At 44.5% G+C, this 12498-nt stretch overlaps 1 protein-coding gene across 1 annotated transcript in view; it reads left to right on the forward strand.

Moving 5' to 3' along the window:
- wls (Wnt ligand secretion mediator) overlaps positions 1 to 12498 on the forward strand; it is a 77560-nt gene that overhangs the window by 41491 nt on the left and 23571 nt on the right. The window contains exons 6-8 of the mRNA XM_084313138.1: positions 4588 to 4756; positions 5936 to 6033; positions 9900 to 9963. Coding sequence (XP_084169264.1) covers positions 4588 to 4756; positions 5936 to 6033; positions 9900 to 9963 — 331 coding nt within the window. The remainder of the gene's footprint in view (positions 1 to 4587; positions 4757 to 5935; positions 6034 to 9899; positions 9964 to 12498) is intronic.

Consider the following 12498-nt stretch of genomic DNA (forward strand, 5'->3'; position numbering starts at 1 on the left):
CGGGTCGTGCTGTTTCTATGTGCAGTGAAAACTCAGCGAGCAACGGGTCCAATGCGTCTTAACGTGCTTTGCATCCTCGCCATTCCTGTGTACCCAAGTAGCCGAACGTTACACTATAAAAACTAACTGGATAGTTGATGTTAATAAACATTTAACTTCATTAGCTGAAATATTCTAAAATCATTAAGTCTGCTATAAGCCATTCTCCCTTTGTGTGTGTGTGTGTGTGTGTGTGTGTGCGCGCGTCCCATCTCTGGTCTTTGGAAAGACGAGATGAGGTCAGGAGTTTGATAGTATTTACTGAGGATGGCCCGATAATGTTGATATTTAAACATAAAAAATAATAATACATAGGGGTGTAACGATGCATCGATTAATTGAAATGCATCGATTCTAATGTGTTAGAATCGATGCATCGATTTGAATGTTAGAACCGATTATAATCTAAATTAATCCAAAAAAAAAAAAATGGTGTGTATTGTTTTTATTGACCTATAGTCCATTCATGCTGAGTGATCAGTTCCCCCAGCCACATTTGTGTATTCAAATTTTTTTTGGGGAATTAACTGACTGTTAATTGAAAATTAATCTAATCGAATCGTGGTCAAATGAAGACATTTCATGATGCATTGAATCGTTGCCTGAATAATCGAATAGTTGTGGGGTCGAATCGTTACACCCCTAATAATACATCATAAATGTATACATTATCATGCAACATTAAAAAGTTGTTGTAGGAACAGTTTGGGAGAGGGAGGTAGGGAGGGGTTTTAGTTTGTGTGGTGTGATAACAATGTTGAAATTGAGATGTTTAGACTTTAGTTTAGTTTTACAACTGAAATAAAAACGTTGTTATTACAGAGAGAGTAAAGTACCGAAAACAGGTACCGTCGGGTATCGATTCCCATGTGAACGGTACCCAACCCTAATAGTGTATATAAGTACGTATAGTTTGTATAAGTACGTATAGTGTGTGGTGCATCTTTGACTGTGGGTAATACTTGTATAGAGTATATAAGTACCTATAGTGTATATAAGTATGTATTAAGTGTAGTGGTGCATCTTGGACTGGGTGTACGACTCTACTGTAGTTACTGGGTGTAGGACTGGAGTTACAGGGTGTAGGACTGGAGTTACAGGGTGTAGGACTGGAGTTACTGGGTGTAGGACTGGAGTTACTGGGTGTAGGACTGGAGTTACTGGGTGTAGGACTCTACTGGAGTTACTGGGTGTAGGACTGGAGTTACAGGGTGTAGGACTGGAGTTACTGGGTGTAGGACTGGAGTTACTGGGTGTAGGACTGGAGTTACAGGGTGTAGGACTGGAGTTACTGGGTGTAGGACTGGAGTTACTGGGTGTAGGACTGGAGTTACTGGGTGTAGGACTGGAGTTACAGGGTGTAGGACTGGAGTTACTGGGTGTAGGACTGGAGTTACTGGGTGTAAGACTGGAGTTACTGGGTGTAGGACTGGAGTTACTGGGTGTAGGACTGGAGTTACAGGGTGTAGGACTGGAGTTACTGGGTGTAGGACTGGTGTTGTGAAGGGCCAGATTAAACCGAATATATGTATTTATTATATATATATATTTAATTGTATTTGTATATTCTCTAATATTCCCTGATATCCCTTGTATATTCCTTGTACAATATGCATTGAATATCCATTCTAGCCTACTGAACATCCCATAATAGTCTCCATTCTACGATTGGTCGAGACCTTGGTGCCAGGCTGCCATACCCCCCAGACCCAGTTCAAACGTACCGCTCAACATGTACGAACAAGTCCTAGTTCCGCGTAGGAATCTGGCTACCGCACCACTAACGGTACTATTTGTTCATAGTGCGTATATATACTGCGCTACTAAAGTAGGACTTCCTTTTTCAGTCCAGTTTCTTACCCTCCAATAGAGTGACAGACGTAAAGCCTCCCCGCGACGCCACGTGTGGGAGTAAGGCCAAGTTCGGCCTACCATCGGTATTGAGACATCGTGTATATTAATATTTGAATAGTCATATTTGGCACTATATCGTCGAGTTGGACGTAGTCTATTAAGCTAATAATAGTCTGTTAATATATAGTGCTTCGTACGGTGAGAATACTACCGTAGTCAGTACCCCATCGTTTCGGGCAGAAAACTGGCTGTTTATCCAGGATGGTCGACCCCATGTGAGACTGCATCCGAGGAGCCCCAGAGCCGACGAGCGAGTGGACCTGTATACCGGATTATTCTACCGACGACAGCCCGCCTTCCCAGGCACGGATTATGCTTTGTGTACAGTGATTATTCCATGGATAAAGACCCCCGACACTGCCGTGTGTTGGAACCCCCCCCCCTGGAGAGGACGCAAGGTGAGGAGACGCTCTGCAAGACGAGGTCGCTTCACGTCTCTCCCCCGTGGACCGGAGAGAGCCGGCCCACAGAGAGTCCAGCTGCTTTCATCTGTGGTCCAAGGATCGCTGGCGCATTGAACTGCACTACTGTGGGTTCACCCAGGATACCCTTAGCCGGACGAGGCAGCCAGACTCTACCCCCCCCCCCCCTCCTACTCCTGTTGTCTTACAAGCGACCGGATTAACCCCCCTAGTGTATCCAGTCTTATAATCATTAAAGTATCATTGCTGTTATTCCTTAACTATTCCAGGTCGTATATGTACCACCTGCGCCTTCAGAGATTGGACATTCTCTATTGATATACCGACGAATACTCTTTGCCATAAAAGTGCATACTATTTCAATTCATAAATGTAATTAAGTGATTAAGTGCTTGCTCTACACACCATTGCTGTGTAGTAATAAATACATACTTCGACTTCGTACATTTGTGTTGGATCCGTTTCATCTACGTGAGAGTGTTTATCATAATATATTTATGCCGAGTACTGGGTGGCCGAATATAAAGTACAAAGGTAGTGGTAGTAAGTATCATATCTAGTAATACAGTCAGGGAATTGTACCCCTCAGTTACAACTGGAGTTACTGGGTGTAGGACTGGAGTTACTGGGTGTAGGACTGGAGTTACTGGGTGTAGGACTGGAGTTACTGGGTGTAGGACTGGAGTTACTGGGTGTAGGACTGGAGTTACTGGGTGTAGGACTGGAGTTACTGGGTGTAGGACTGGAGTTACTGGGTGTAGGACTGGAGTTACTGGGTGTAGGACTGGAGTTACTGGCCGCCTCTGACCTGAACGTAGCGACGACCACGAAACACTGAAACACGTTGTTGCTGTAGATGCTTTGAGTCGCCTGCTGCAGGAGTAGCTGTGTCACCCGTTTGATTTATTCATTTATTGATTCACAAAAGCTGCTGATGTAACTTAACTGCCTACAGGGCTGCAGATATCGATATTCAGAACGCGTTGTGATTCAGAACATAAGTCATATACAGGGTTTCAGGGCTGAGTCTCAACTAGGAGGTGGTCCAGAGGGGGGGGCTGAGTCTCAACTAGAAGGTGGTCCAGAGGGGGGGGCTGAGTCTCAACTAGGAGGTGGTCCAGAAGGGGGGGCTGAGTCTCAACTAGGAGGTGGTCCAGAGGGGGGGGGGGGGGGGGGGGGGGCTGAGTCTCAACTAGAAGGTGGTCCAGAGGGGGGGCTGAGTCTCAACTAGGAGGTGGTCCAGAGGGGGGGCTGAGTCTCAACTAGGAGGGGGGGCTGAGTCTCAACTAGGAGGGGGGGCTGAGTCTCAACTAGAAGGTGGTCCAGAGGGGGGGGGGGGGCTGAGTCTCAACTAGAAGGGGGGGCTGAGTCTCAACTAGAAGGTGGTCCAGAGGGGGGGCTGAGTCTCAACTAGAAGGTGGTCCAGAGGGGGGGGGGGGGGGGGGGCTGAGTCTCAACTAGAAGGGGGGGCTGAGTCTCAACTAGAAGGTGGTCCAGAGGGGGGGGGGGGCTGAGTCTCAACTAGAAGGTGGTCCAGAGGGGGGGGGGGGGCTGAGTCTCAACTAGAAGGTGGTCCAGAGGGGGGGGGGGGGGGGGGGCTGAGTCTCAACTAGAAGGTGGTCCAGAGGGGGGGGGGGCTGAGTCTCAACTAGAAGGTGGTCCAGAGGGGGGGGCTGAGTCTCAACTAGGAGGTGGTCCAGAGGGGGGGGCTGAGTCTCAACTAGGAGGTGGATATAAAATCACACAGCATATAAAATCATAACAACGGACAACAAGACGAGGCAGAGAGCGAGGATAACAAATCAATTAAAAACATGTACAACTTGATTGACAAAGGTTGGAGATCAAAAGGAAGATATTGATGGACATTAGCTATAGTATATAGCTCAGCAGCTGTAACAGAATAATTTTATTATTTTAGATTATTTACGTTTCAACAGTGCATTTCTATAGCGCTTTTATCCAAAGTGCTTTCCAATTTTTTGTTCCTCACGCTCACCCATTCACTCACACACCGACGGCAGAGGTACCTTGCAAGGTACCAACCTTCTCATCTGAAGCAGTTAGGGGTTAAGTGTCTTGCGCAAGGACACTTCGATACGCTGCCCGGGAGGAGCGGGAATCGAACCGTGAATCTTCCGATTACCAGATGACTGCTCTACCTCCTGAGCCACTGTCGCCTGATCTGATGATGATGCTCACTCTTCCTCAGGGTGATCTTCGCTCTGGGCATCTCCATGACCTTCATCAACCTCCCGGTGGAGTGGTTCTCGGTCGGCTTCAACTGGACCTGGATGCTGCTGTTTGGAGACATCAGGCAGGGCATCTTCTACGCCATGCTGCTGTCCTTCTGGATCATCTTCTGTGGAGAACATCTCATGGTACTGTATGACTGCTTTCCCCATATCTCATATCACATCTCATGGTACTGTATGACTGCTTTCTCCATATCTCATCTCATGGTACTGTATGACTGCTTTCTCCATATCTCATATCACATCTCATGGTACTGTATGACTGCTTTCTCCATATCTCATCTCATGGTACTGTATGACTGCTTTCTCCATATCTCATCGGTATCATTGGAACCCAGTCAGAAACCCTAAGCATGAAAATATACTAAATAATATAAGAACGGGTTTCATGCCAATCACACAATCTAATGTGTTCTAATCAATCCATGCCAAAGCTAGATATGTAAAAAGGTGAAAGACACTCACAGCCATGCTGATTTGGCTAAATGACATGCAGCCGTTTTCATTTGAAACGACTTTTAAAACAACTTGAGTGTCATGGTTTCTCCATAGAGCCCTGTTGAACTTTATTAGCGCAGCAGCTCATGCAGTATAAGACGGTTGTAGACCGTGAAAGCGGTATGTAGGTATAAAGTGAGTACAACGCCGGGGCGCGCACGCAGGCACTCGCGGGTTTCGTGCGAGAACAACTCGCGTGGCCGTCCACACCGAGTCCGACTTCAGAGCTTCCAAGATTTCCAGTTCCAGTGTTCTATTGTCCATTTTGCATGTATAACCCGTTATTATCTCATTAATTAGAATGTTAGAATAAATTTTAGAATGATCAAATCAGTGTCACTGTACTCCTGAAAAAGTATAGTATGGTTTATTTGTATTGGGAAAGATACAGACACATTAGCTGGTTGAACAACATCTATATGTGTGGTAATAATGCAGATATTGAGTGTATTTCTGTGAAAATTGGCCGTGCGCACGCCTCTGATTCCAAACGAAGCGGAAAAATACGCTTCCAGCCCGCGAGTCGCCCGCCCGCTCGCGGCCGGTGTGAACAGTGACGCCCGTTAACATGGGTGCAAAAGTGAAGCGCTGATTGCCCGCGTCCCGCGTTCGGTGCGTTTGGGCCGTAAGACGGTTGTAGACAGTGAAAGCAGTAGGTAAAGTATAGGCAACAGAGTTCAGAGTTGGCCCTGTGTAGGTGATGTCAGGAACTCTGTGAGATGGCTGACAGAAAGCATGTTGCTGACCTGATGAGATCTGACTTTTCTACCTTTTTGTCTTGGCTGCCTGTATCCTGTCGGACTCCAGGACCAGATGGAGAGGAACCGCTTCTCGGTCTACTGGAAGCAGGTCGGACCCATCGTCTTCGGCTCCTTCTGCCTCTTCATCTTCGACATGTGCGAGAGGTGAGGTCCCGCTACCTTACCTTCACCCTAACCTTAATGTCAGTGGAGACCTTTATAAACCTTACCTTCACCCTAACCTTAATGTCAGTGGAGACCTTTATAAACCTTACCTTCACCCTAACCTTAATGTCAGTGGAGACCTTTATAAACCTTACCTTCACCCTAACCTTAATGTCAGTGGAGACCTTTATAAACCTTACCTTCACCCTAACCTTAATGTCAGTGGAGACCTTTATAAACCTTACCTTCACCCTAACCTTAATGTCAGTGGAGACCTTTTGTTACGTGCCCCCGTGGGGAGACGCAACACTAGGCCACAGACAGGATAGGTGAGGATGCAGTGACACAAAACACCATAGACAGATTGTAAAATAACAATATTTATTTTACACAAATGAGATCAGCAACACAGAGAGCAAAGAGGACCTACCAGTGAGCACCAAATAATATCAAAATGAAACAAAAGCCCCCCCCCCCTTACAGGCGCGGACGCCCCAAAGTACAGGAGGTGGTGCTCACTCTAAGCTGGTGTCTTTAACAGTAGTTCTCCTACGTGATGCAGATGTAGACCCCAGGGTATCTTTCTGCCCTCAATGTCCCTGTGTGCGAAACAAAAGATTAATAACAGGAAACAATCACCATAGGCTGGGTGACAAACAAATATGCAAAGGATTAGTACAGAAATGTACAACAACACAAAAAGATACAATACTATATAGACCAATGGCCCAAATAACTAGAGCTTTGACCAGCTCTCACACACAATGAGCTCACACAGAGCTTTGACTAGCTCTCACACACAATGAGCTCACACAGAGCTTTGATTAGCTCTCACACAAAATTAGCTCCAATTAAGCTTTTACCAGCTCTGACACAAATGTACCCTAAGAGCCTCAGCTCTATTACCAAAAGCCACAAAAGAGAGTGTGTAACAAAGAGTGTGTACAAAGACACCAAGAGCTCTACTTTACCACATCAATGAACCAGAGAGCTCTACCTACAAAAGCACCAACACACTAGAGCCATAGTTACCACCAACACAGACCAAACGAACCAGGGAGCTAACTAACACTGAAACACAAAGGGTATTATGAAGGGAGTGGATGTTGATTGTGGGACGAGTCTCAGCTGCCGCTGCACCGGGGTGAGTGGGTGATTGACCAGCTGCTGCTGCCACTGGGAACCTGGGGATATGTAGACACAAGAGGGAGACAAGACAACAACAAACAAAACATGCCTATATACACAACAGATTACATACATTACTCCCATATATATACACATAAGGACACAGTCCGTAACACCTTTATAAACCTTACCTTCACCCTAACCTTAATGTCAGTGGAGACCTTTATAAACCTTACCTTCACCCTAACATTAATGTCAGTGGAGACCTTTATAAATCTTTCTATTTTCCGGAAATTTTCTAGAAAACGATAGCTTTTCGAAATGCTATAAAAAGGATATGAACCGATTATTAAAAAAAAATCCGTTTTGACAATGTTGACTGCAAACAAGTCATTGATAAGCGACGGGCAGATTAGACACATAGCCATAATATAAAACCTAGATTATGCGTTTTTAACGCCATCATTGAAGTGGATGCTGGCATCCAAGGACATTAATCAACGTTATGGCTGGCACTGAAAGTGTTAATGTCAGTGGAGATAATAACCCTTACCTTAACCCTAACCTTAATGTCAGTGGGGACCTTTATAAACCTTACCTTAACTCATTCAGCGCCAGCTATTAGACGGGGCCCGTCATAGCAAGGCCACACTTTAAAAGATAGGAGTGCGTCACCTTGTTTGTAGAGCTATAACTATATTCTATATTATAGCTATGGATACAATACTATGGCCCATTTGACATCACCTATCTATCGTTCAATATGTGAAAAAGAATAAATTTGTGTTATTCCGTGGTGAATATAAATATGGTTTTAGAGTGGTCTGGGGTAATTCCCGAAATGCTGAGTTATAGCCTTATACGTAAATTCTACTATAAACGTTGCCGTTTCTTGCCTGTACACGCTACTATTCCCAAATCAAATCTATGTCATAGGTATTATGTTTCATCATGAATGCATGAAGGGGGGGGGGGGGGGGTCGTTTCTGATTATTTGATTGCCAGTAACGGCGGCATTCGTATTGAACACTAAAAACGCTTATCAGCCCGATCGGTATAAAAGCATTGCACGATCAAGCAAAAATTGACGTCAGATAGTCTTTACCTGTGATTGGGAGTATTCCAAAAATAATATTCCAATTGTTTGATCGCCATCTGGTACATCCGATGTCCATTTGGTCCATGGCATAACCCACCACAACATATGGATCAGGGATATTTGACGCGCTTCAATGGAACCGGGAGAACCGCTCCAATCGCCCGACAAAGAAAAGTGAGCCCGGAGACATTTGGCCATTACACAGGCCAAGATACAAGGTTACAAAGGGTGCTCGATACCGCTGTCTAGCTGGATGCGGCCGGTATTTCACTTTGGCAATCTCAGACTCATTCCCTATGGTAACACCAAGGTCCCTGGATGAATAATGAATAAAAATATCGAATAAAGGAATAAACTACCAAAACCCGAGAAATCTCGGGTCTGGCGCCCAACCGCTGGTGAGTTAACCTGACTTATCTCGGGTTTGGCCTCCATTGAGTTAATGTCAGTGGAGATAATAACCCTTACCTTAACCTTAATGTCAGTGGAGATAATAACCCTTACCTTAACCATAACCCTTTCTGCGCCAACAACGAGTTAACTCGTGTTAGCCCGCCAATCGTTGAGCGCCAGACTACGAGTATACTCGTTATTGGATCCGTTTTTCTTTTATTCGCTATTGCCATTCATAATCCATCGAGGCAGGCTGTTCTGAATGTGTCTGAGCTCGCAGATGGTCAATACCGCCACCTAACGCCTTGCGGCCGCTATTGCACTCCATTTGAAATTATGTCGTTTGTTTTCTGGGCCGAGCCGTGCGGGCGGGGTGTAAATACTCCGGCAAGACGATCGCTTACAACGATGCATCAACTAGGCTGGCCCCCCCCCCTCGTTCATATGCAATGCCAGATAACGTGGGACGGACTACCGCGACCAGTACTTGGAATGGCGATCAGATCATTGGATTCTTTTTTTGCATTACATCAGAGACAAGGTAAGGAGAGTATATTTCCAATCTTGCGTTGATCTGATATTTTTTTCTCCCGCGATCGAAGCTGTCTGTGTGGAATGTGTGTGTGCTGTTTCCCTTTGGTCACATCACAGCACGGAGGGGCGCCCCGCTCCAAGCCCCCTTTCAGGCGTGGATGAGGAGACATAATAACGATAATCTAGCATTGATTTCAGGAAGATTCGATAACCAGGCGAAAAATGGCAACGTGATAAGTGGATTTAACTAAAGGGCTGTTTTCGCGTCTTTTCCTGGGATTACTCTGAATCACTCAAACTATACTCATATTCACCACGGTATAAAACGGAAATGTACGGATGAAAGAATTATCTTTTTTGCATGTTGACCAGAAGAAACTCACTGACAATCGACAACGTTATTAGATCCATAGCTATAATATTTAATATAGTTTTAGCACTCGCAAACACGGCATTCTCTCCATTGAACAAAGCGCTGGCACAAACGGCCATACGCCCACAGTGACCTCTGGCGGTCAATGTGTTCATGTCAGTGGAGATAATAACCCTTACCTTAACCTTAATGTCAGTGGAGATAATAACCCTTACCGTCAGTGGAGATAATAACTCCTACCTTAACCATAGAGAGACCTCTAACCTAAAATAGCGATTTTGTCATCATGGATTTTTTTTGGTATGACGTCAAAATGTCTTTGTTTGTTTGTCTCACCAGGGGAGTCCAGTTGACTAATCCCTTCTACAGCATCTGGGCCTCAGACGTGGGGACCGAGCTGGCTGTATCCTTTCAAGATTCAAGAGATTTATTTGTCACATACATACACAAGACATGTAGTGAAATGAAGGTGGCCATGCCTTGATTGTGCAAAAATACAAATAATAAAATAGAATAGATTATAAAATAGACATGATAAAAAGTAATAAGAATACAATGCTAAGCTTAAGAATGAAAGGTAATGAGTACTATATACAATAATATACAAATATACAGTTATGTTTTTTTAAAGTGACCTTTTTTGTAGTGTGTTTGTGTGTGAGAGTGCAAGTGTGTGTGTGTGTGTGTGTGTGTGTGTGTGTGTTCATGTGTGCTTGTGTGTGGAGAGATCAGTGTTCAGTCTTCTGATGGCCTGGGGGAAGAAGCTGAGTCTGAGTCTCTCTGTTCTTGCTGTATGTATTTACATTTAGTCATTTAGCTGACGCTTTTATCCAAAGTGACTTACAAGTTCTGTATGACAAGTCATCAGGAAGGGCACAACTCTATCAGCTGAGTAACAATGTTCATCAAAGTGTTGAGTGCTACAGTGTAGGTTAGTTTATTAGGACAAGACGTGCATGACAGTAAGGTTAGTTAGGGTTAGATATATATATATATATATTATTTTTTTCAGATAATGGTTGAAGTGCGTCTTTAGTCGACGGCGAAAGATTGGACGTGTTTCGGCTGTCCTAACTGGGGTGGGTAGTTCATTCCACCATTGTGGGGCAAGGACTGAGAAAAGGCAGGTTCTCCTGAAACTGCTGATGGCCGACATTCAATATTTTTACATTTGAACACTTATTGCCCATATGAACTTTTTTTTTTTTGATCCACTTTTTCTCCCATTTTTCTATATTTTCTCCCATCCCAATTTCGTATCATCCAATTCAACCCTCCCCTGTCACGAACGCTGTTTCTTGCCTCCCACAAGCCGGCTGCAATGTGGACTAAGTCATACATAGCACAAGTCCCCTCCGGTACTTGAGGTAACAGCAGTCGCATCTTTTCACCTGCGCAGCTCGATCTCTCAGTGTCGAGGAGTAACGCGTGGGAGGCTCACGCTGCCCCCGACACTTCCTGATTCTACTGCGCAGGCGCACCAACCGACTTGTAGGAGTCGCTTGTTCACAACGTTCGATCCCCACCCTTCAGTTTTCCCTCCCCGTAATACGGCCAATGTGTATTACTGCGGACGACCAGCTAAACTGAAAACAATGTGGAGAGCTGGATTCGAACACGCGAATCCTAGCGTCTCCACACTGGTGGCGAGTGCCTTGCCCACTACACCACCTAGCCGCCCTGCCCATATGAACCTTGAACATTTATTGTATTTTCCACATTGCTAAACTTTGGAGCAATATTCAGCCACTTCTCCCTGTAAGCTAGCAAGACATGGTGGGGTTTCTATGGATTCATGTGGTTTGTCGTTTCATGTGGTTATACTAGAGCCTGGGAAAAATGCTACCATCGGCGCTTAGTGTTTTTATTATTATTATTATTATTATTTAAACAATAAAAGGCTAATATTGCCACGATGTACGTGGAACACTAGTTGAGACGCAGAAGGCCTCCAACACCAGCCGTCCTTCAGATCTCCTGTGACCGCCAGCTGCCAGGCGTGTTCCTCAGCTCTCAGTATTAATACTTAAGAGATGTGGAATATGACGTAATCTTGACAGCCTCTCTAGTCTGGATATTAAGTGGGTTAGAGGCATCAGATCTTTAGCCGTTTAAAAATTAAAGAGCTGGTCTCTCTTGGTGAATAGAAAATGAGTCGGAGCTCTGGTGTAGCTAGGAGACATGCTGTACCTAGGATATATGGTGTAGCTAGGAGACATGATGTAGCTAGGAGACATGGTTAGGGTTGCCACCTTTCACAAATAGAAATAAGGGACACCTGTCATCGAGCGTGCGCGATGCACGTGCAAGACATTTTTGGGCGTTTTTTGGGTGAAAATGGGCGGATTTTGTAAAAATAAAAAAAATCTTTATTTTGGTGTTAGGGTTAGGGTTATGTTATTTAATTATTTAGGGGAGCCAGCCCCCCAAACTCCTGAAATGCATAGAAAACAAACAGTCAGCACTGTTGTAGCTGAGGTTGTGTTTAACCGTGTGGTATACCTGTGTCACCTCAGCTGCAGTAACCTAGATGGGAGGAGTGGGATGATACAATTGAAATTAAATGAAATTGAACAGTATGACTTTTATATTGTTGTCTGAACACTTTATTTATTTATTTATGTTTAAGTATTTATTTAAGTATTTTTGCATTTATGTATTTATGAATTCTATTATTTATTAACTGTTAATCCATTATGAATAATTCCGTTTTCCAGATGAGCATAACAACATAAGAGTTTAAATGGGCACACTATTTAATTATATTGATTAATATAAATACATGTTTATTTATTAGACTTGCGTCCCGTATCAGTTCAATACGGAACGCGTCTTTTAGTTTCCAATTACGGGACAATTCCGTATTTTACGGGACGGGTGGCAACCCTAGACATGGTGTAGCTAGGAGACATGCTGTAGCTAGGAGACATGCTGTAGC

This window comes from Notolepis coatsorum (assembly GCF_963971535.1).
Source record: "Notolepis coatsorum genome assembly, chromosome: 4".
NCBI classification, from domain to species: domain Eukaryota; kingdom Metazoa; phylum Chordata; class Actinopteri; order Aulopiformes; family Paralepididae; genus Notolepis; species Notolepis coatsorum.